General features: G+C 51.7%; 11 protein-coding genes across 11 annotated transcripts; 8 read left to right on the top strand and 3 right to left on the bottom strand.

Annotated features, from left to right (window-relative positions):
- Nucleotides 1–422: 422 nt before the first annotated feature.
- Nucleotides 423–3,371, bottom strand: AUEXF2481DRAFT_295213 (uncharacterized protein). The gene has a single exon (XM_013487265.1). It carries the CDS (start codon nucleotides 3,282–3,284, stop codon nucleotides 762–764), a length of 2,523 nt encoding a protein of 840 aa, XP_013342719.1. The 5' UTR covers nucleotides 3,285–3,371; the 3' UTR covers nucleotides 423–761.
- A 1,116-nt stretch (nucleotides 3,372–4,487) lies between these two features.
- On the bottom strand, nucleotides 4,488–5,956 carry AUEXF2481DRAFT_66821 (uncharacterized protein; the record flags this gene model as incomplete). Its single annotated transcript, XM_013487177.1, has 3 exons — nucleotides 4,488–4,541; nucleotides 4,619–4,942; nucleotides 4,997–5,956. 3 exons carry the CDS (start codon nucleotides 5,954–5,956, stop codon nucleotides 4,488–4,490), a joined length of 1,338 nt encoding a protein of 445 aa, XP_013342631.1.
- A 242-nt stretch (nucleotides 5,957–6,198) lies between these two features.
- On the top strand, nucleotides 6,199–7,317 carry AUEXF2481DRAFT_295290 (uncharacterized protein). Its single transcript, XM_013487266.1, has 2 exons — nucleotides 6,199–6,508; nucleotides 6,674–7,317. Exons 1-2 carry the CDS (start codon nucleotides 6,441–6,443, stop codon nucleotides 7,173–7,175), a joined length of 570 nt encoding a protein of 189 aa, XP_013342720.1. The 5' UTR covers nucleotides 6,199–6,440; the 3' UTR covers nucleotides 7,176–7,317.
- A 3,184-nt stretch (nucleotides 7,318–10,501) lies between these two features.
- On the top strand, nucleotides 10,502–11,919 carry AUEXF2481DRAFT_6232 (glycoside hydrolase family 72 protein; the record flags this gene model as incomplete). The annotated part of the gene is made up of 2 exons (XM_013487030.1): nucleotides 10,502–10,625; nucleotides 10,676–11,919. The coding sequence occupies 2 exons, from the start codon at nucleotides 10,502–10,504 to the stop codon at nucleotides 11,917–11,919; spliced, it is 1,368 nt and encodes a 455-aa protein (XP_013342484.1).
- Nucleotides 11,920–12,299: 380 nt separating this feature from the next.
- On the top strand, nucleotides 12,300–13,080 carry AUEXF2481DRAFT_6233 (uncharacterized protein; the record flags this gene model as incomplete). The annotated part of the gene is made up of 3 exons (XM_013487031.1): nucleotides 12,300–12,471; nucleotides 12,662–12,848; nucleotides 12,903–13,080. 3 exons carry the CDS (start codon nucleotides 12,300–12,302, stop codon nucleotides 13,078–13,080), a joined length of 537 nt encoding a protein of 178 aa, XP_013342485.1.
- A 2,079-nt stretch (nucleotides 13,081–15,159) lies between these two features.
- Nucleotides 15,160–16,119, top strand: AUEXF2481DRAFT_30723 (uncharacterized protein; the record flags this gene model as incomplete). Its single annotated transcript, XM_013487085.1, has 1 exon — nucleotides 15,160–16,119. The coding sequence occupies one exon, from the start codon at nucleotides 15,160–15,162 to the stop codon at nucleotides 16,117–16,119; it is 960 nt and encodes a 319-aa protein (XP_013342539.1).
- Nucleotides 16,120–17,135: 1,016 nt separating this feature from the next.
- On the top strand, nucleotides 17,136–18,818 carry AUEXF2481DRAFT_30724 (uncharacterized protein; the record flags this gene model as incomplete). The annotated part of the gene is made up of 1 exon (XM_013487086.1): nucleotides 17,136–18,818. The coding sequence occupies one exon, from the start codon at nucleotides 17,136–17,138 to the stop codon at nucleotides 18,816–18,818; it is 1,683 nt and encodes a 560-aa protein (XP_013342540.1).
- A 60-nt stretch (nucleotides 18,819–18,878) lies between these two features.
- On the bottom strand, nucleotides 18,879–19,601 carry AUEXF2481DRAFT_295478 (uncharacterized protein). Its single transcript, XM_013487267.1, has one exon. It carries the CDS (start codon nucleotides 19,500–19,502, stop codon nucleotides 18,939–18,941), a length of 564 nt encoding a protein of 187 aa, XP_013342721.1. The 5' UTR covers nucleotides 19,503–19,601; the 3' UTR covers nucleotides 18,879–18,938.
- A 99-nt stretch (nucleotides 19,602–19,700) lies between these two features.
- Nucleotides 19,701–20,412, top strand: AUEXF2481DRAFT_30725 (uncharacterized protein; the record flags this gene model as incomplete). The annotated part of the gene is made up of 2 exons (XM_013487087.1): nucleotides 19,701–20,196; nucleotides 20,252–20,412. The coding sequence occupies 2 exons, from the start codon at nucleotides 19,701–19,703 to the stop codon at nucleotides 20,410–20,412; spliced, it is 657 nt and encodes a 218-aa protein (XP_013342541.1).
- Nucleotides 20,413–20,997: 585 nt separating this feature from the next.
- AUEXF2481DRAFT_295496 (uncharacterized protein) lies at nucleotides 20,998–21,917 on the top strand. Its single transcript, XM_013487268.1, has one exon. It carries the CDS (start codon nucleotides 21,193–21,195, stop codon nucleotides 21,535–21,537), a length of 345 nt encoding a protein of 114 aa, XP_013342722.1. The 5' UTR covers nucleotides 20,998–21,192; the 3' UTR covers nucleotides 21,538–21,917.
- Nucleotides 21,918–22,414: 497 nt separating this feature from the next.
- AUEXF2481DRAFT_30727 (uncharacterized protein) lies at nucleotides 22,415–22,888 on the top strand (the record flags this gene model as incomplete). The annotated part of the gene is made up of 1 exon (XM_013487088.1): nucleotides 22,415–22,888. One exon carries the CDS (start codon nucleotides 22,415–22,417, stop codon nucleotides 22,886–22,888), a length of 474 nt encoding a protein of 157 aa, XP_013342542.1.
- Between the last annotated feature and the right edge of the window lie 12 nt (nucleotides 22,889–22,900).

The following is a 22,900-nucleotide window of genomic DNA, read 5'->3' on the forward strand; positions in this document are numbered from 1 at the left end:
TTGCGCTATGGGGTGTGATGTGAAAAAGCGCAATGATCCCTTATCCCTACTCTCTCTCGAATGGGTATCAACAACATTTTGAATGTGTGTGAAAAAGAAACAGAAAAAACCCCCAGTGCAGTAAAAACCCAATAAAACAGAAATCTCTTCTTCCCTTGGTACTCGTTACAAAAATCGCATTGCAGTAAAACATTCCTTTTAGCCTTTTCCCTTTTCCTTTTCGCTATGCATAATAACAGTAATCTTTCTTTCTTCTCGAATCGAACATGGTGTGTGTGTGTGCTTGTTTGGTGTGAGCATAGGTGAGATGAGACGAAAGAACGAGGAGACCGTGTCGAGTTGCGCTTCGCTGATGGCGAGCTAAGTCTGCCAGAGACCAGCTGCAAACCGAATGAATGGCGAGCTTGTGTGATGGACGAGCTGCAAACCGGGTACAAGGGGAGCTAGTATGATCAACCAGCTGCAACCCGAATGGACGGCGAGCTGAGTCTGCCAGAGACCAGCTGCAAACCAAGTACATGGCGAGCCAGTGTAGAATACCAGCTGCGAACCGAATGGGTGGCGAGCTAGTCCTGATGAAACCAGCTGCACACCAGATGAATGGCGAGCTAGTATGATGAAACCAGCTACAAACCGCAGAAGCCTTCTTGACAGTCAGATCATGGCGAGCTAGTCTTGATTGACCAGCTGCAAACCAAAGAGACCTTGACCTTTCTTCACTCGACGTAGATTGTGGATTCGTTCGTCTCAACTCGCGTCGCTCAGAGGGTGAACACTGCCGAAGTGTTGGCGCCAGCGGCAATCAAGCCATTGGTGAAGTAAGCATGATCAGCTGCGGCCATCTCAGGCGTGTACAGCTTGAGAATTCTTTCCCAAGTCTCGGGTGTTTCAAGTTCTTCTCCGGCTGGCCAGTTGTAGATCTTGGCAGGAGGTGTGTGGGGAAGCTGAGGGACGGGGCTAACTTCTTTGATGTTCTGAAGAGGGCTGGTAATACCTTGCTGCGGTGACGGAGCGGCGAGGGTGCTGCCGGTAGAGAGGCGTTCAACATTACGAAGGCGCGAAGGCTGCTTGGGCTTGTGTCGATCGAGACCTTGAAGCTGCTTCTCAATGGCTTGCTGAGTGAGCTGCGAGTAGTTTGGAGCAGGTGTTGCAGGAGCAGCAGATGCCTGTGGTGTCTGGGATGTCTGTGGTGCCTCTGCTTGCTTGACAGGGCTGACGAAAGAGGGCTGTGCTGGTGGAGTCTTGGGCTCGAAGACGTTATCATCGATTCTGGCTCTCTTTGACTGCTGAACAGATGATCGCAGGTGAATGTCTTCCTCGTACATTTCGACAAAGTCTCTATCTTCGTCGTATGTGAAGAAGCTATCCACCATACCGAACTTGAAGACACCGTCTGAGCATGGAATGACTGCAAGATCATCGACATTGACCTTTCTCTTGTTGCCAGTTCTGTAATTAGCAGCAATTTGCATTTGACTCTTGCGCAGCTCTTCCTGGATTTCATGACGCTCTTTCTCAAGTCTATCGGCCTTTGCCTCGGCTTGTTGGCGCTCGGCACTCTTTTGAGCTACTTGCTCAAGCTTCTGGGCTCTGACGTCTGCATTGGGCTCTTTAGGCTTTACGGGTGTGTCGCGCTTTTGGCGCACGGTGCGACGCTGGGTTCTGGGTGTCTGGCCGTAATTCTCAGTCTCCTCAGCAGCAGGCGTTGCGGGTGGAGCGGGTGATTTGGCCTTGGGGGTTGGACTCTGCTGCGGAGACATGAAGTGGTTGCGCTTTTGCTGCTTGAGATGTGCGGGGGTAGAGTACGGTCTTTTAGGAGCGCGCTCAGATGGCGACTGCTGCATTTGTTCCTGCTGTTGTTGTTCTTTCTGTTGCTCTTGACTTTGCTCTTGAGGCTGGTCTTGGTGCTGCTTGATGGGTGAAAGGTTGGGTCGGTGAGTGAAGATGTTCTTCACTGAGCCGAAAAGAGAGCCGAGTCCCCATGATGGAGAAGCAGCAGGCGTCTCGGCCACGACGAGCGCTTGTGATGATTTCTGTGGTGTTTGCGCTTCGGGAGTCTTGGTCTGAGAAGTCTTGCTCTTACGCTTGTCGTCGACAAACCGCGAAGGAGTCTGGTCGGCGTGTTTCTCTTCCTGGGCCTTCTTCTCAGCAGCAGCAGCAGCGGCGGCGGCCTTGCGGTCGGCTTCTTCTGCCAAGAGTCTGGCTCTGGCAGGTACAGCTATGCTTCTCTGGTAACGGAGGTCCTTGAGGCGGGTGACGGTGCAAGGTACGTCTGGGGATGATTCTTGCAGAGCGGGTGGCTGCGATGTGGACTTGGCAAGCTGCTGAGGAGATGCATAGGTGACGGGCTGGGACTGCTTGGAGACAGCGAGGTATTGCTCCTCGATTCTGCGCAGGCGCATAATCTCGCTGCGCATGTCCATGAGGAGCGCTGTACGTTGAGAATCGGTTAGCCCTCCGAAGACACCGTCAGACTTGAGGCTGCGTTCCATGAGCGTAGGAGACGAGAAAGCAGGTGAACGCTGGAAGTGTGCAGGCAGGTATTTGGAAAAGTTAAGCGGTGACACAGGCGACGATGCAGCGTTGCCCGAGACTTGAGCCAATGGGCTGGATATCAAAGGGCTGCGGATCGCGCCGCGTTCTGAAGGAAGAATGCGTTTGTCGACTCGGCCGGACAAAGTTCTGTCTCTTGTGGATGATTTGCCGGCAAGGCTTGTGTTGGGGGTTGTCTTCAGATCAGGGGGGGTAGGATGAGAGAGTGACAAACCAGCCTCGGCTGTCTCGCTGGCAAGCTGTGCTTCGACGGCTTCCTGGACAGCTTCTTCTTCTGATTCGTGTTGCTCGACCTCGTCGTTATCGTTCTCGACTCCGGTCGCGTCCTGGTGAACGTAGACCTCGACCGACTGCTGGACAGTCTGGCTGACTTTGGGCGACTCGTGGAGCGATTTGCGCGTCGAAGCAGCGATTTGGCGGTAGGTGGCAGGGGTGACGTAAGGCGATGCGTCTGCGATGGGAGCAACGTCGACAGGGTTGGGCAAAGTGACGCGAGGAGTGTGTCTCTCTTCCTCTTCGGCGACGGCGGGAAGCTGCGACTCGTGATGTGGCTTCTCGAATGACGAAGTCTTGGATTCGGGCGTCTTTGAGCGCGAGCGACCTCTTCTGAGCGTCGGCGTTTCGAGAGGTTCTTCGAGAGTTGCGCTGCCGGCGCGTGTCGAAGTGCGCGTCACACGTTTTGACGGAGTCTCAGGCACTGTCGCCTTCTTCTTTGTGGCGCGAGGCGGCATTGTGAAAGGTGTTGGCTATCGATAATCGGTCAAGTCAGCGAATTGCCAGCGCAAGCAAGGGAGAATATTTGTTTGACAGCGCGCCGAGACCGACGACACACGAATGTCAATGCTTTGTTCGCTGACGCCACAAGACGCGCTGATTGGCCAGGCGCGACCATCTTGAACATAAATGCAGCGCGAGTTCAAGAGAAGGCGTTGACGAGGGAGGACAAAGAGAGCGTGTACCTTTTGTGAATATGCGATTCAGTCGAGTGATACTCCAAATAGACAGCTGCGGGGCGGTGATTCCTATCTTTGTTGTGGTGGTTTGGGAGTTGCTGGTAAACTTGGAGACGCGAATTCTTGGTTGCGCTTTGATATGTACTTGTAAACAGTGTATACCGGTGAGGTAAGATAAGAGCAAGACTTTTATTGGTTCAAGCAAGACAAGAAGACAGTTTGTGATTACTAAGAGGAAGGAGGGAGGGTGGAGGGTTTGAACGCGTCTATACAAAAAAGAGCTGGGACCACAAGAACCAGAATCACCACCGGAGAATTCGCGACTTCAGCTTGGACACCATGGCAACAGGAGTTTTCGCTTGCAAAGGGTCAGAGCAGAATCTGAGATACGATAATGATAGCTAGGCCACATCAGAACGACGCTTGGTCCAAACCCACCCTGACCATCACTTCCTAGGAGCCGTGGTGGCCACCTCCAAGTCCTGTTGCGCTGTAGTGAAAATATGGAATGGATAGAGTACCCTTCAGCGTGACGAGATCATGAAACGAAGACAACAGTAGACACATAGAGCGCATCAGCGATTCGCCTGACTATTGGCGCAACAGAACATGCTGTCGACCTGCTTTGGTGTACGCAATACAGGAACATGCACGCCTTGTACTTCAGGAGGCACACTACTTCAATGCCTAATCAAGGACAGGCGACCTCGAAGCTTATGTACCTACCTCTTGATCACGATAGCGAAGACCTGCCTTTAGGGATTGGATTGATGGTGAAGGAGCAGCCAACAAGGTCATGTCGGTATGGCTCGAATGGCGTCGCAAGATTCAAGCCCAAGACGAAACGGCACTAAAAGCCGATTTGCAATTGCTCTCTGTTCGTATATCGCAGCGATGTCCTCGCGGAGTATCCCTTTAATGCTTTGTCCATCAGGACTGCCCAGAACGCCAGCAAGATCATTCGAAGATTTCAGTGACCACCTAATCGTGGAACAAGACGCTGATACTCTCTCCATGGTGAACTCTTCTGATGGCCTAGAATGGTTGTCAGTGGTTTGTCCCCGACGTGTAACGTCATGAATGACCACTCGAGAAGGCGCATCTGGACTTACCTCGGCGAAGACGTTTCCGACTTCGAGGACTTCCAGCTTCTGGCAGCGTCTCTTGTTCTCCTCCTGATCAACACTGTTGGTTACGACGACCTTGTCAATGGCGCTGGCGTTGATGCGATCGATGGCATCGCCGCTAAGCACACCATGAGTGACAAGTGCGATGACCTTGTTGGCACCCTCCTTCTTCAAGAGCTTGGCTGCGCGAGTGATGGTGTTGGAGGTGTCGGCAAGATCGTCGACAAGGATAGCGGTACGGTCGGCGACATCGCCCACCAGCATCATTGTCGCATTCTGGCGGTCAGTGATCTGAGTTGGACGGCGCTCCTGTGGTATTGTTAGAAGCCATTTCCGGGTCTCCCTACAACTAAATCTCCTTACCTTGTGAATCAAAGCGAATGGCATGCCGAGAGCATCAGCAATGGCAGTCGCACGCTTTGCACCACCAGCATCCGGACTGACGATGACGGCATTTTGATAGTGAGGAATGTGGAACTGGATGTACTTGCGCAAGAGGTGCTTGCCGTACAGGTTGTCGACCGGGATGTCGAAGAAACCTTGGTATTGAGGGTCGTGGAGATCCATTGTGATGATGTGATCGGCGCCAGCACAGGTGAGAAGATCGGCGACGAGAGTACCAGCTTGGGCAACCCATTGCTTGTAACCTCGTTGGGGCTCAAAGTGAGGAGGAGCCTTGTGGAACCTGGCCACGGGCTTGTCGCCGTTGACGCTTCCATTGGTACCGGTAGGTGTGAGGGTATTTTCGTCAAAGTAGTCCGACTTCTCCGAGGTGACAGACTCGATGGTGGAGCGGCGAGTCAGCTTGACGGGGCTCTTTTGGCCTTCACCGCTGGCTTGTTGATCACGCAATTGCATGTCCATCAATTTCTTGTGTAGATTGTCGGGACCGCCCTTCATTCCAGCACTTTCTGCCTGACCGGGCATGGGCGTTGTGGGTCTGCTGTCGAAGGTGTAGTTGCCATTGCGATTGAGCTGAGTGGGAGCTTTGGCGAGAGGAGCGCCAGTCTTGTTGTAGGGAATGTCGCTTTGTCTCGAGTAGGGGAACAGGGGGAGAACGGCAGTGACGCGCTTGGCCGAGGCAGTTTTGCAGGCCGAGACGGTGATGAGAAGCTCCATCAAGTGGTCGTTGACCTTACCGCCACCTGACTGGATGATGAAGACGTCCTTTCCTCTGACAGAGTCCATGATCTCGACGCGAGTCTCTCCTACCGCGAACTTGCTCAGCAAGATCTTCGACGGAGGCACACCGAGGTGGTTGCAGATAGTCTCGGTCAACTCGGGGTGCGAGCTGCCGCCCAGGACGACCAGATTGCGGACCATGATGACGATGAATGTGTGTTGCGAAAGAATATAGGGGTGGTCTTCTTTGTCGGAGGGCAGGACTTCCGGCCGGCCTTATTGTCGATCTTCCAAGCTCAAAGGACTTTTATTTTTTCTTCCACAGGGTCTGTCGGCTTTGCTAGCGGGTGGGAAGTTGCGCGGTCGCGGTGGCTCACACTTCCGGAAGGGTGGGTGAAGTGGTCGAGGGTGTGAAAGTCGGATCGAGGGCGCGGCCAAGGGGTGACAGGATGAGGGAAAAGTCTGACTTCGTCATGGTGGGATGTCGGGATAGAGTTCGCGCAAACTTGGGGTTGCAAGACTTTTGAGCATAAGCTTTCGCGCCCCACCTACGCAGCTGCCCGATGCAGGCGGCAGGCCCCCGTCGAACTCGACTGCTACCTTGTTTCATCTGTCATCCGTCTCGTCACACTGCTTGCCGTGTCTACTTCTCACCTAAGCCTCGAGTATCATACTAGCTACCCTGATGGAACCTCAACAGGTGAGCATACTGTTATTGGGTGATGCCGACGTCGGCAAGACCACCTTTCTCTCGTATGTACATTGTGCCTTTCTCGCATCTTGCAACATCCTACATGTATCCATACGGATCTGCTTCCGGCATGACACATTCCTGACCAACCTGAGCGAGCTCTGTTCCTCACCTCCCTGACGCTGGCAAACAAAGCACCCCTGAGCATGACCTGACCCGTTTCCAAGTCGATTAGCTCTTGGTCCAAATAACACAACATCTTCTCTGCCTGCCCTGCGAGATCTCGACCAACCGTTTACATTTGAGCTGCGTGGCCGCACGCGGCCCTATACATTAGAGTTCTACGACACATCCTCCCCGGAGTCTTACACCTTACTTCGACCTAATTTGATTCTCCTTTGCTTCTCAATAACATCACAAGAATCTTTGAACTCTCTCAAGGGTAGATGGAAGCACATTGTGGAAACGCACTTCAACTATGACGAAAGTATTCCCGTCATTGTACTCGGTCTGCAACGAGATCTTCGGCGAGACAATGTTCAAGGCATGGTGTTTCCCCAAGAAGCGTTAAGGGTTGCTGCTGAGATGAGGTGTGATCGGTACTGCGAGTGTAGTGCTGTGACGGGCGAGTTGTGTGCCGAAGTCTGGGAAGACATCGTCAAGACGGCAGTAGCGACGGCTTCAGCACAAGGTGGAAGATCGGAGCCACCTGCTTGTACGATTATGTAACACGTTATCGTATCTTGGGGATAGAACAAGGACGGCACAAAATCATCAATGTGCTGACGGAGACAATGGGTGGTGCCAGGCCGAGCTGCAGACGGGATCGACACTGAGGAAAATCACGATTGTCACCTTCAACGTTGGTACAACTCACACTAGAAGCAGGATGTAGACCTTTTACATCAATTGGGACATCATAGCATGCAATTACACCATGAAAAACATCGCAGGTTCGTAGGAGGTGGTCTTACAGTTCACAGAACCCAGGTTACGAGGAACACCCTGGCTCCATGCTGAGGTTTCAAGATTCGCAAGTTAGAGCGAAGAATGTCAAAACTCTTGGTATACGAAGCTATTCTGCCGTGCTACAAATCCATAAACCTTGCATACAAGATGGCTTTTGCCTGTATGTCGACGTGACTTTCGTCCAAACACTCCTGCTATCTGTGTCCTCGTGACGACACCAGCCACACGAGTCATCACCCTGCTCGTGTGCCAACTGTTTGGACCCTCTCACTCCTACGCACCTGCTTACATACAATCCCCTTGCGAGAGCGCAAGCTTGACCACGGACTACAGAGGTGGCCGCCATTTCGAGGACATCGCGACTGGCAGCATTATCAGAGCCTTACCGATGAAGGCCGGTGCTCAAGGTGTTGTCCGGGGGTTCACATCTGATCACGCCTTCATATACGTCGCCATCGCTCCTGAGTGGGCCTTTGAAGAGAAGGTTAAGGGTGATAAGGGCTGGGCCCCTGACGCCTGGCTAAGAGTAGGGACCACTCGAAAGCATGGCTCCGCAAAGGGGCGGAGTGCTGGTGCTTGCGGCTGCCTCGAGGCACAATGAAACCCACCAGATATAGTGATCTTCCTGGAGACGGGTCGTCTTGTCCACTCTCCGTACGGACCTCTCGATTTAGAATATGCTTGTGCCTTCTCACGGCTTATTCTTGCCCTGTATCGCGATGGAAAGTAAGGGTCAGAACCTACTCGAGTAGCACACGGGGAGGTTCCATCTGGCGATGTTCCCACCATAGGGGCCTAGCATAGTACGTCGCGGATTTGTAGCAACGCGGCGTGGGCCACCTTGCCGTGAACAGCCACTCCCTCGTCAAGTGAGAGAGCCGATGCCAGCGTTTGGTCCCAGGTTGATTGTGGCCGCATCAGTGTGCCTCTCACACTGGAGTACGAGACGATCAACTAGAGTCAGGTAAGCAGCGCTTCTCTGCTGACTCTTCTCTTCACCGAGTTCGAGGAAGTCAAAGAGTAGATTCTCGCGTAAACTCCTCAGTGCACAAGGGGGGTTGGCCGAGTTACTACCCCATAGGCTCCCAGATCTCCTAAGAGACATCGGCTTTCCCTAGACATATCCCTGCACGCTCAATCATACTGTGCATCACGGCGGTTTGATATTTACCCCTTGTTAGAAACCGGAGAGCAAAGACACTCTTACTGGTGAGCAGCCCCACCCATGACATAAAGAGCGGCCTACTACACTTCTGCCTCCACTGGACCCACCTCGCCACTACCAAATGCTGTGGACCGTCAAGGTATACGAGTGAGACTGTTTTGTAGAAGACGACGCGCTTCTGGCCGTCCAGTGTCTCGAGCCTAAAGGCAACCCCCTCGAGCAGCTCCGTTAGCAGGCCTATGTCAGGCATTGACGTCTTCTCGCCACTCTTCAGCGCGATGCACAAGATGGGAGGAAGAAAGTCGACGACGTCAGTCTTTCGATCCAAAGGCAGCTTGGTGTTCCACTCTGTGCACATCTCAACTGCAGTTTTGCCCTGCTCGATGGTACTGTCGGTGAAGTGGAGGCCTAGATGCTCGGAGATGGTGTGCTTCTTCAAAGGCTTTTGCACGACATGAATGCAGTTGACGTCTTTGTTTTGCTATGTCTGATGGAAGTTGGGGTGCTTGCATTCGGCATTGGGTACTGATATTTTTCTTGGACGTTGAGAAGGAGACGCGTGGAATGCTGATTGCGCCGTAAATTGCGAGCCCTGGCGTGAAAGAAGACACCTGCGGCAAAGAGTTCCGCGAGCTCGACTAGACCACTAACATCTATCAGAGTCGGCTGATTGTCATCCGGGATGGAGGAGGTCAAACTGAATGTCTCCTCATCGATTTGTATGCAAGAGTCATGCGAATGAGATACTTGTGTGTCTTTCGGCAGCTTCTCGCTACGCAATGTTAGTCAGGGAAGAGAGCCGGAGCGACACCTCCTTGTATGTGATAAATTGTCACACTTGTAGCTGTCTTAAGGCAAAAATTTCTTTGGATATGGAGTGATGACACCGAGATACCTCTGTTTGACTACTCCCGGCGTAAGGTGTATTTATACGAAATAGCACTGTGCCTATGTACAGGTCTTCGTTGCCCTGCTTTGATCATCGTGAAGAGAGGGTGTGACACAATTTTGCACACAGGGACCCATTCTGGCATGCCCGCAATTCTATTAAATATTGGTGTGGCTGTCGACCTGTGGCTGACACTGTGGCCAACAAGCATGTCCAGGGCTTCAGAAGTTCAGCTTGCAGCATGAAGTCCAGTTTGTCTGCTGAAAAGACCAGTCTCCGTGAAACCGCGCGTCCTGTCAAGCTGAGCTGCTGAGGAAAGTCAGCCCTCCTTGTAGTTGGTACGACCAAACCTTGCTCTTGAGGCGAACCGTAGACGGCGGCAGAACAGCGCCGCAGCCGCGGCTCCAAACCTGAATTTACGGACAACTTTCAAGAGATTGTCGGCGGCAGCCCGTTTTTGCACAGACCACTTGTCGATGTATTAGCGACAGCAGTTCAACGAAGAAGAATGCTGCCGGCAGTGATCAAAGGCAACGAACGAGTTGTCGTTCAAGCAGCTGCATAGAAGGACAAGTAGTAGCGCTTGTTTCCTGCAGTCCGATCGGGTGCCTGCTTCTTGACAGCTCAATGATCTTCGGTTCTCCATGGGGATGAATTGCGCGATGAAACTGCAGTGGATCCCCAGTCTGAGCCAGATCATCCTTTTTGCTGCCGCTAAAACATGGACTAAAACTTCAAGGTAGGATTCTAGATAGGTGGGAGCCGAAGGCTTTCCTGCTTTTTCATAAAGGTGCGACCTACTGTTGTTGTCTCTCCTCTTGCGCCGCATCGTTCTTTGATTGTCCTTCTGCATTCGCCCACTCATTTCTTGACCTCGTGTTCTTTGAGGAAGCCGCAACCCCTTGCCTCGCGTTTGTCCTCGTATCCACTCAACGACGGCAACGAACATCCTTTGAAATTTTCTTATCATCAGGCATACTGTTTCCCATCTACTTCACTTGCTTGCTTTTTCTAAGCAAATAATCCATTAAAATGCGTTTCTCCATCAGCATTGCAACCAGCATCGCATTCGCTGCAGTTGCGTCTGCTATTCCCACGATCTCGGTCAAGGGAAGCAAATTCTTTACTAGCGATGGAAATCAGTACTTCGTCAAGGGTGAGTTACGCAATGTTGTTGCTCGGTTCAATAATCTGACAATTCGCCAGGTATCGCTTACCAGCTTGTGCCTGAGGACCCCCTCATCGACAACAACCAGTGCCAATTGGATGCATCTCTGATGAAGACTCTCGGCGCTAACGCCATCCGTGTCTACCACGTTGACCCCGATGCCGACCACAAGGCTTGTATGTCGACATTCGCGGACGCTGGAATATATCTCTTTGTTGATCTGGATACCTTCAACACTCAGATCGAGCAAACTTCCCCTCACTGGAACGAGTCACAGTACGATGCATTCGCCAAGGTCATGGATGAATTCCAGCAATTCGACAACACCGCTGGCTTTTTCGTTGGCAATGAGGTCCTTACCACCAGCAACGGTTCAATTGCTGCTCCTTATGTCAAGGCTGCCGCTCGTGACATGAAGTCCTACCGTAACAGCAAGAACTACCGCAACATCCCTGTCGGCTACTCTGCTGCTGACATCTCCTCCCTTCGACCCAACCTTCAAAACTATCTTGCTTGCGGTACCAACTCTTCAGATGCTCTAGACTTCTTCTCACTAAATTCATACGAGTGGTGCGGGCAAACTACCTATGAAGTTTCTGGTTACGAGCAGTTGACTCATGACATCACTTCGTACAACATTCCCATCTTCTTCTCCGAGGTTGGATGCAACACTCCCAAGCCCAGAACTTTTGACGATCAAGCCGCCATCTTCGGTTCCGAGATGGCACCTTACTGGAGCGGTTCCATGATCTATGAATGGTTGGAGGAGGCGAACAACTACGGCCTTATAAATTATGGTCCTCAGACTGACCCAACTGCAACCAATGCGGTCGGCGGATTCACCCGTAGTGGAACTCCTACGCCAATTTCACCCGATTTCTACAACTTGAGCAACCAGTGGAAGACTCTCACCCCTTCTAGTGTTTCAGAAGCCGCCTACTCTCCTACCAACTCCGCTCCTGAGTGCCCTGCGTACACTTCTGGAGTTTGGGAAGTAAGCGGGAACGTCGCTCTGCCTACCGTCGGCCAGGCCTACGAGGCTCAAACCACCACTCCTGCAACTTCAACTTCTGGTGCAACTGGTACCGGCGCAACTGGTAGCCGTAGCGGCAGTGGAAGCGGTAGCCGTAGCACTGGTTCCACCACTGGCACAAGCACTGGTGCTAGCTCTGGAACTGCTGCCTCAGCCAGCCAGACTGGTATGGCTAGCCCGAGCAGACAAATCGCTGGTATGAGTGTTGGTCTTGTCAGTGTTATGCTTGGCTTTATCTGGTGGTTGTGAGCATCACTTGCATAATTTGCTTTCTCTGTCTTCACTTGTAATGAATAGGAGCCAATTGTAATCGGCGGTCACAAATTAGAATCCACTTTCTTCGATTTTCCGTCCTGTTCATCAAGCTTTCAGATTTCACAACGCTCAGAGACGACTCTCAAATTGTCAACAAACCCTTAGGTAATTTCTGTCCACAATTCTCCAACACGCCCACACCCCTTCAGCCACCCGGCATTGATTCCATGGTATGGCCACGCATCTTGAAAAATGCAAGGCCAGAGCGAGCAAGCAGTGCGTGCTCGAGCTCGCCAGGCCACGGCCTGTGAATCCTTCTGGCGAGGATCCAAAGTGGCAGCTCAACCTCGCTGTCTACCTTCGTCAGTCCAGAGATGACCCCTGCCGCAAGACCTCCGCCGCACTTCAGACGCTGTTCGTTGAGGTCTGCGGTCGGCAGAGTTGCTTCGTTCACCTCCTCGCTTGGGGAGAACGCAGACCTCGTAGCCAGCGCTCTGATGGTCGTCCAGCTGCCCAAGGAGCACGACGGCACCTCCAGGGCTCTTGGTGACGCCATCAAGCATCTCCTGGCAACCCAGGCCAGATCGGTCTTCTAGGAGGCCGAGTCCCTGCTTCTCGTCTAGGAGACCGGCCGTATTCCTCATCACCACATAAACTGCTTAGACAGGGTAATCCCATCCTTCTGCCTTTATACGAGGCAGCTTACCTCCAAAATCCCAAGACCCTGGGTGAGTAGGATACACCGCCTCATTCAGGGCCTTCAACGTCTCCTCTGCCATCCCCGACACCTACGGCGACAAGGCCACCATCATCCGCCCTTCCGTAGAGAAGAGCCTTCACATCACCGACGTTCTGCACTGGCTGAAAACCCCCTTTGGCAACGGAGTCTTTGCTCTGCTGATTCAGAGCGACTGGAGGAAGTTGTAGGTGCTGAAGTCTACCCTTGTATCGCTTCTCATTGCTTACTGACTGTTCAGGGCTTTCGTAGTCCAGGCCTTCCGCGTCCAGAAAACCCTTCGCCACCTGGTCGCAGAGAGCCCCTCGCTCGTGAAGGTCTGCAAGGGTGCACATACCAATGTTCAGTCCTGCGGTCAAGTATCGCTGCAACTCTCAACGTTGCAATTGGGAATGATTTGTAGCAAGGGAAAATTGTGATAAGCATATACTCTTCGACACCTCTTCGACACAATTGAGTGATTGGTGACAGAACATATCGACTTGCCAGTAGGAGCTTCCTGAACGAACGCCGAAAGGCGCGAATTACAAACCTAGGAGTGTGCGTTCAAATGATGACTTTAGCTGCCTTGAAGCACAACGAGTTCCATGATTCGTAGTGACCCGCCTGGAGACGAGTCGATTAGTCTGCTCTCCGTACTAGTAGGGCCCTCCTGATTTCAAAATTGATTGTGTCTTTGTACAGTTCATTCTTGCCCTGCATCGGGATAGGAGAGAACGTGAGATCCTAGCACACAGGAAGACTCCACCCTGCGGTGTATTTGCCATACAAGCCCGGCAAAGTTTGTAGTAGAGATCCGTAACATCGCGGCATAGGACCGATGTGTACATCGAAGGCAGTCAAACAACAGGTTTACAGGGTTGCGATAGCCAGATGAAGATGCCGAGCATTCCGATAGCCGTCAGGAAAACACACTCGAGCACAGAAGCCTCTCGTATATGAGCATTCCACAGCGCGATTCTTATTGCGCGAGCCGTAGGTCATCGAAAGCTTTCAAGCTTCCAAGTGGTGTAGCGCTGAGGTATAGAGGTCGGCAGGTCTGAGCAGTCTCACTCGCGAAACAATTGTCAGGACAAATTCGCTCGGCCTGAAGACCAGAAAGCACAGCTGACAATTAAGTGCTGAACTCTCCAGCAAGGACAGTGCGCTGAGTGAACTCAATGCCGAAGAACCTCGCAGCATTGGAGCTGGTTCCGACTCTCAGCCGACAGCTCGTATTCCTTCGCAACGACAGCTCAAGACTGAAATCCATGGCCGTGTGACTTGTTCGTTCCTCCACACTAGTGAACTCGGCTCGAGGACGAGGATGAAGTCGGAGCACATCGCACAACTGAGGATATGTAGCCTCGGCGGCAGAACTGTCATACGCATAGTCGGTTCGTACGAAAAGGGCCTCGCTAGCAGCGGGCAGTAGTATTCTCGTCTCCGACCCGACTCGGCAACTCCTTAATAGTCGCGCCCCATGCTCTCCGTCTTTACCCCATGGAGTCCCACGTGTTGGTATTCGTGAAGCCAAAAGAGATCAGCCGGTAGAGTTATTCCGTAGAGAAGGAGTCGCACAGACTGAGACAGATACCGGCTATGTTCAGAGGCGTCGCATTTGGCCGTTCTAGACGAGTCCCAAGCGCCTCCAAGACGAGCATCCAGGCTCTTCAAGTATGTGGGGGTCCATGACATAGACTGATCTACCGGAGGGACAAGTGAAGGGTCTGGGTTTGATGCTACACTCAATATATAGGCTGATGAACGACAAGATACGTCGCAGAGTTGCAACGGTCGCTGTTACGGGAAAAAACAATCCTGTAACGAGTATCAGATTCGCAATGTTTTCTCCTCACGGCATTTTAGAGCGGGCCGACATGAAGGCTCGATGCTTCCAGCCTGCCAGATCTGAAGCCACATCGTCAGAAGGTTGCCGAGAAAGAGCCATCATTACCCGTCCTCGAGCCGAGGCGGTAAGTGAAGGTGAGACAAAGCTTTCGGAAGGTGGAGGACAGCCTTCAGACTATGTGAGTTGCAGTAAAGGTGCGCACTCCGGTTGGCTGAGGAGCCAGGAGATCATGGTGACTCCAGCAAGGCGATCGCGATTCTGAGTCGCTGTAAGAGCAATCTCCAGACCTTACATCTGCTGTCCAAAGGATTCATTATGTTCGACATCTCGTCGCGAAAAGCAACCAAATGTCTTTGAACGGTTGGTCCGCAAACCGCAAACGCTACTAGTCGCTTTTCCACGAGTCGCGGTCATGTGTCGTTATGTCCATGCGTCAGGACTATTTTCGCCGGTGAAGAGCCCTGAAGGCTGACGAAAGGTCATGAACCCTGAGAGCATGTTCACATGGCGCAAAGAGAGCCAATTTTGATTCGAGTTTAAGTATTGGCGCTAAACGGTCAGCCAGGTATATGTATGATGAACGCCCTCTCCCTCCCTCTATCAAGGTTTCTCTCCTCCGTCCGGTGTTTATCGAGTCCCCTCGATTTCAGCACTCCCTTCCGCCAAGATGCATTCCACCACATCATGTCTATCCTCGCCGAACACAACACCGTTCCTCATCACAGTACAGGATGCTATCTTATTAGAAGACTCTGAAGGATTTAGCATTCTCCGTGACCATCTCTCTAATGAATGCTGCAACGACTTCTGCAAAGACCATGAAACAGACGTAACCGAAGATCAACAGGCCTGGATTCTCATGAGGGATATCCTCCATGCTCTGCTCGCACCTGTAGTTGCACTTCACGATCACACAACAAAGATTGCTCAGAAACATACAAAGGCCATCAAGCCGGAGGACATCGAGTTCGCTTTCAGAAACAAGGGCCGTAACGCTTTCGTCTGGCTTACATCGTTCCTGGCCGATGACGAGGATTGGTGTCTCAGCAAGAACTGCCCTGCTTGCGTAGTGCAACACGCTTTGGACGCCGAATTTCAGATCCGACTCATGGCCGCGGCATGTTTACTTTCTTGTGCAAAGGGACCGGAGCCTGGTGACGGCCCTACCCTCCCTTCGTTCGACTTCTTCCTCCGCTCTTTGCAAGATGCCCTTAGTGAGGATGATCTTTGGGGACCTGATTACTACGAATACATTGAGCCCAAGGCAGAAGACCTGAACCTCGGCATGCAGGACCTGATTCGCCAGTGTGAGAAGCTTGAACTGGCAATGACACCCCCCGGAACTCCCGAGGATACGACACTCCCCTCGTTCTCGTACTTCTCGGAGCGCAAAATGTCTCTCATGACGCCGACCAAAACTATCTACCCCCGAAGACAATCAGTGGTACCAGGAATTACAATCAAGCGTTCAAAGTTGGCCAAGGTTCAGATGAAGATGGCGCAAGAAGAGGAACAGTGGCTCCAGTCTTTCGTCAACAACGCCTGGCAAACCCTCAACCCTTTCCAAATGCAGATTCCGTCCATGAACACAATTGCACGCCGCATGTCGCTCGTTGCAGGCCCCTGAATGAGCTAAGCGGCTTGCCTCTTCCAAACAAGACAACAGTATTTCTGGAAGGCCATTCAAATTCTACAAGCCAAAAACAAGCCACAACCGCGATGCATTGTCGAGTCGCATCGGTCTCAACAGACAGTATCGCCGGCCGACGATCCGCCGTGACGGCATGCCGAAACTCAGCACGCGGGTTGGCTGGGACTGAAATTCCCTAGCTCTCTTTCCAATATTGAAGCCAAAATTGGACGTATACCTCCAGATCGGAGGATGTGAAGAGCGGTGTTTGCAAATAGAACATCGAATCGCGCGGTAGCCCGGGCATGGGGGAATTGGGCAATAGCAGAAGCACGAAAAAGGGCCGGTGGGCAATCTTCGCAAGCCCGGGTTTCTTGCTTTCTGCCGTTCGGCCGAGTCATGGAACTATTTCCGCTTTGATTCTCGCGAGTTCATCTCGGACGGGCTGGCACGTTTGTTGATGGCTTCGAATCAGGATTGCTTTCATAAGCACGGGTTGCTCGTGAAAAGCATGTGAAATAGTCGTTGTGACGGCTGGGTAATGTGATCATGAGGTGGAAGATGGTACTCTGAGCAATAGACTAGACACGACGGCATGACCACTTGGTCAAGCTCAAATAACAGTATATTTAATAAGATGATGATTGACATACTGTGACCATCAACAACATTGCGATCCTCAAGTGACACTGTTCCTCATCTCCATAGCTGACCATGAGCCTATCGAGCTGTTCCCCTTGCCGGAGGGCCGCCCAAAGGAGAAGATAGCAGATAGCTTGAGATAGCAAGGTGCTCGGCCTTGGCGCCTACCCCGCCATGAGCATCATGATTCTCAGAGTCACGAAAAAAGTGTTTACTGCGGTATCAATTCGCGACACCGCATGCCATTATCCTTTCGGTCCCTGACCTTCACAGCGAGCGCCAATCTCTTAAAAGCCAGAGCACCGGTCTTTGTATCTCTTGGTCCATACATCGCAATCCGCACAGCATCTCGACGTGCGAGACGAATAGCCATGGGTCTCCCAGACCCAGCAGAAACACCAGACTACACTTCCTGGACAAACGAACAACTAGTGAAGCGAGTAGCGGATCTAGAAGCTCAACTACGCAGCAACCGTATCGCGCCCATCTCTGATCCATCCGTCGCACTCCCGCCGAGGAAGAAGCAAAAACAGGATCGTCCTTTCGATGCTAGTCGCTACCATACCAGACACATTGCATTGAAGTTTGCGTACTTGGGACAGAGATACAATGGCTTCGAACATCATTCTGGAAATAAGACACCGTTGCCTACGATTGAGGAAGAGTTGTGGAAGGCTTTGATCAAGACACGCTTGATCTTTCCTACAAGAGCTGGACAATTGAAGGAAGGAGAGATTGACTGGGAAGGCACAGATTACTCGAAATGTGGAAGAACAGACAGAGGTGTCAGTGCCTTTGGCCAAGTCGTCGGTATTCGCGTCCGCAGTCTCAAGCCAATGCCAAAGGAAGAAAAGCCAGTGGAAGAAAACACGGACGAGATGCAAGGCATTGAGGGGAATGCGAAAGAAGAGGCCAAGAAGAAGGAGGACAAGAAGCCACAAAAGCCTTGGGATCACATTGCAGACGAGCTACCGTACATTCAACTGCTCAACCGTGTCTTGCCCGAAGACATCAGGATGCTCGCTTGGTGTCCTACCCCTCCTGCCGACTTCAACGCCAGATTCAACTGCCGTGAACGACGATACCGATACTTCTTCACTCAGCCGGCTTTTGCGCCTGTGCCCGGACATGCAGGTCTCATGAAGACAGCCAGTGGAAAAACATTAAGAGAAGGATGTTTGGATATCGAAGCTATGCGCGATGCGGCAAAGAGATATGAGGGTGCCCATGACTTCCGCAACTTCTGCAAGGTGGACCCGGCGAAACAGATTACAAACTTCGAGAGGAGGATCTTCAAGGCGTCGATCGAGGAGGTGGACGTGAGTCGGGCTCCTGCAGGCTTCATTTCGCACCCGGCATTTGCTCAGCATGCGAACGAGGTCCCTAAGACGGGCTCGAGTTATGACATGAGCATTCCGAAGATATACACATTCGATGTGAACGGCTCAGCTTTCTTGTGGCATCAGGTCCGCCACTTGGTCGCTGTGCTGTTCCTAGTTGGCCAAGGTTTTGAGCCACCGTCGATCGTCTCGGATCTGCTGGACATGGACAAGTACCCGACAAAGCCGAAGTACGAGATGGCGACAGACGCACCACTAGTCTTGTGGGACTGCATCTTCCCCGATCACGAAGACAATGACAAAAGTAGAGAGGACGCAATGAACTGGGTATACGTCGGTGAAACTGGTGGTCGTGAAACCAACAAGCGCCCCGACCTCGATGGTGGCGATAGCAAATTCGGCAAAGGAGGAATCATGGACTCGATCTGGGAGGTCTGGCACAAGCGCAAGATCGACGAGATTCTGGCCGGTAGTCTGATGGATATCGTTGCCGCACAAGGCAAGCGATCGCCTGCGGATGTCAAGCTGGCGCCAGTGACGGAGAGGAGTCCTAGATTGTTCGATGGAGGAGATTGGCCAAAACCTGTGGGTACTTATGTTCCCATTGCTCGCAAGCAGAGAATGGAGCCTGTGGAGGTGGTGAATGCCAGGTATCTTGAGCGCAAGGGTCCTTACAAGCCCAAGTTCATGCGCAAGGACGATGGGGACGAATAGACGATAGCCATAGATTATTATTTTGGCTCGTATAGACATGACTTCGCGCCCCTCCAGACCTCTTCTAGTATTTTTCTTTTCGGGAGAATGCTCTGTCGGAAAGTGTTAGCATTGAGATTGTTATATGAATCTCAGTAAACTTACCGGGAACACCACAACGACATCATGCTCGCCTTCAACCACAATAGAGAGATAGAATCTCACTTCGAATCCTTTGAATGCCTCATGAATGAAAATGTCCTGGATCATGTTCGTAGGAATGAATCTTGTCGTCGCAGTACTCAAATACGTGGGACTACTCGTCGTCGTCTGCACACCCATCCCTCGGATGACCAGCAAAGATTCAGTAGTATAGCCTTTCCTCAGTATGACAGAAAACAGTGCCAGACTGACAGGAGCCAGATACATCCAGGATATGCCAGCCGCCGAGGAATTCGAGATCTGCGCCAGACCAGGTGGTAAAAAGGTTGAAGCATAGTCAGAGTGGCTCTTCCAGCGCGGTGTAGCGGATGTGTATGCTTTGGCGACCAGGACACATGTTATTGATAGGCCTAGGAGTATTCTAACCAGTCCTATGAGGATGCGACGGACTTGGGCTGGGTATGCGTTGTTTGCCGAGCGAGTCGAGACTTTGTATAGCACGGTAGTTGGCGAAGGCCTCCGGACGGTAAGAATGTTCTTCATGTCATCTGGGATTCCAATTGACCTGAAGTATCCGGAGTGCAAGCTCAATTGATGGAAAGTGCCTCCGCCATGTTTCGCAAGTCGACTCAGCGTCGCATGACGGAATGACGAAGCGCAACCCTGCCCCTCCAAAAGCTGCCTATCAAGCTTTCTACAGCTGCCATCTTGCTTTCCCTCTTCATACAACTCATCGCAAAGATGACAGAACCACCATCAAGAAACAGGAGTCGCTCGCGCTCCCCACCGCGCAAACCCAAATCATCAGGAGGATTCCGCTGGAAAGACAAGGGCTCGCGCGCAAACGACAGCTTCACCCGCGACTTTGACGATCGCAACCGCGATGATGCACCTCGCCGCTCACCTCCCCGTCGCAGTGATGGCGATAGAGATAGATATCGCGATCGCTCGGACAGACGTGATGGTAACCAAGACAGCTATCGTCCACGATCACCGAGACGAGACGACCGCGACAAATACAGAGATGGAGGGGACAGAAGACGGTCACCTAGACGTGACGGAGGCAGAGATGAGAGAAAAGAGAAGAAGAAGGAAGACAAGCCTAAGGAGAAGGAAAAGGAGAAGAAGCCAAAGGTTGTTGCTGCGCCTAGTCGTGCAGAACCAATGATTATTGTCAATGTCAATGACCGTTTGGGTACAAAGGCTGCTATTCCTTGCTTGGGTAGTGACCCAGTCAGTAAGTGACACTCTGACTCCCGAGCTTTGTGGACAAATGCTGACTCTTTGCGCAGAAGCATTCAAGGCTATGGTTGCGGCGCGTATTGGTCGCCAGCCTCATGAGATCATGTTGAAGAGACAGGGCGAAAGACCGTTCAAGGATCACCTCACGCTGGACGACTACGGTGTCAGTAATGGAGTACAACTCGACCTTGAACTCGACACCGGAGATTGAACAAGCCTCTGGTCATCATCATCATCTTCAATACGATTAACGAACATCACTGCGATCGTGTGCTATGGCACATGACGCCTTGAATTCATCAGGCACGCGAAACACTCCCCAAGACTACCAAGTCCTCTTGCAGCGAAGAACTCCGAAGACATGACATACTTCGAGATAGGGACAGAGGAATCGCGCATCTCGTGCAAATCAAGATGACACTTTGGAAGTGCAGCCCGAACGGACTCTTCCCAGAGTGTGTTCCTCCCAGGATTATTTTCAAGTTTCAAGCCCGAATGCAATATCGATGAATCTTGATGCCAGCTTTTTGCAGCACTCGTGTCCTTCCCGATGCCTACGTGGACTTGTCTGTCAACTCGCAAATCAGTTTGAGTTGCCATGCATGACAACAGCTTCTTATGCCTGAGTGAATGCGCAATTGAGAGAGTACCTGGTATAGATTATTACTGCTCGATCTCATGCCGAGCTCGCCAGTCAAGTAGGGGGTGGATGTTGCTTGCTTATCCACCTTGGTTTTTGACCCTGCCCCACCATACGTCATTCTGATTATGATGCTATACCCAAGTACTGCATGTGATAAAGAGCTTGCATGCCCTCGATTTCACCAGAAGACAGTCCACCCTTTTCCGTCTTATACACAATCAAAGCTTTCTACCTACTTTGCTAAAGTCTAACCGCAAACCTTATACCGTAAGAGCCTCAAGCGTCGCCTACTTTGCCCAATCTCCAGCATACTGACAATCACCACCAGATCACTTTTCACCAGCAGCAATGTACTCACGCACCCTCCACCTCTTCCGCGCAACCCGCATCCAGCGCCTCCAATCCCCCACCACTTCCACACCCACCCTCCGCACCTTCGTCTCTTCCCCTTACCTTCGCATCAAAGAAGATGCCAACCGCTCCCCCGAAGAGCTGGAGAGAACAAAGCAAGAACAGCTAAAAGCGCAAAAAGAAGGCAAGGCTGAGTGGAATGAGAAGTTGGCTAGTGCGGGAGAGGCTGGTATTGCTGCTGATAAGGAGGATGTAAAGGATCATGATAGGCATATGGAGGAATTGCAGAAGGAGACTGCTGGGAAGGCGGAGAAGGAGCATCCTGAGGGAAAGAAGAATTAGACTAGTCATCATGGCCTGCTGGTTGGATTATGTCAATGAGAATGGAAATTGCTCCTGATTGTTTGGAATCGCCGGTGAAGCGTGTTCTTATGGATGGCATATGCGAGAGCCACGTTTAGAAGGTTATAGTCTATAACAATGAGGGATGCTTCAACAACGTCCGATATGGTCTAGTGGCTAGGATTTCTCGCTCTCAAACAGTTCGGAAGAACGATCAGGTCCGAGGAGGCCGGGGTTCAATTCCCCGTGTCGGAATTCTACTTTTGCACCTTTGTTGCGCGACGTTCCGCTGTCCACTTTCTCCAAGCCGTTGTTCGTCGACTATCATCTGTTGACATCAATATTGCACCATTGATCTTTTTGTCTACTCATCTTGTATTCATATCATAAAGAACACGTCATACCAGCCGCAGCCGTGCGAAGCTTTTGTTGGTGACCCTACAAGCATGGTTCCAGGAAATTGACGCACAGTGAGTTTGTTGTCGGTCATGGAGGCCTCAACATCAACGTGGTACGAGGGACAGCAATCGCCTCATGATCTCTTCTTCTTTTTACTGTTCCTTCTTCGTCTTGTCATCTCGGACTTACAGAAACTAGGCATAGCAAAGGAAGGCTGACTACACCCACAGTTCGGAGTCTTCATAAGCGGATCAAGACTCTGGCACGACTTTTGTTCTCTCGCAGATCAAGTCGAACAAAAGCTTTATCCAACGAGGCATCGAGAACATCATTGCTGGGTTTGCCTCCCGAACTTCGCTTGATGATCCTCAGCATCGTCTTTGAATCCGCGGGTGAGCACGCCCTGCTCCACCCTATACTCTACGTATCACGCACTACACGAAGCGGATACATAGCTACCTTCTCAGGTCGGATATCGATGTCAGTGATCAGCAACGAGGTCATCTCCATACGCAGTCCTGCTATGGGACGTATCTTACCAAGACGACGACCGGCTGAATACGAATACAGAGGTCAAATGATTCGGTATCCTATGCCAGATTACTTGCCTTCCTTTTGCAACTCCCCGGTTACATGGTTCTTCGAACATCTCCGTTCAATTCGAATCTCTTCTGCCTATATCAAGAGGATCGTTGAGTATGTGGTGGTGTTCAGGCCACAGTTCAAGGTCACTGCGTCGATCTCGGATCGCTTTGAGCTGAGTGCAGAGATCAAGCACGCTATACTCAGGCTTGCTGATGCAAAACTCGTCGAGTGGAGAGCTCAAGCTGAAAGACGAGGCCCGTCTAGAGGTCTCAAGCTAAGCTACTCTTGGACAGAAGATTTCATGCGAGATGTCGAGGAGCCGCTCACGTTACTCCGCATGTCTAATATACAACAACGGAGAGGATGAAGCTACTTTGTG

This window comes from Aureobasidium subglaciale (assembly GCF_000721755.1).
Source record: "Aureobasidium subglaciale EXF-2481 unplaced genomic scaffold scaffold_14, whole genome shotgun sequence".
In the NCBI taxonomy this organism is placed as follows: Eukaryota; Fungi; Ascomycota; class Dothideomycetes; order Dothideales; family Saccotheciaceae; genus Aureobasidium; species Aureobasidium subglaciale.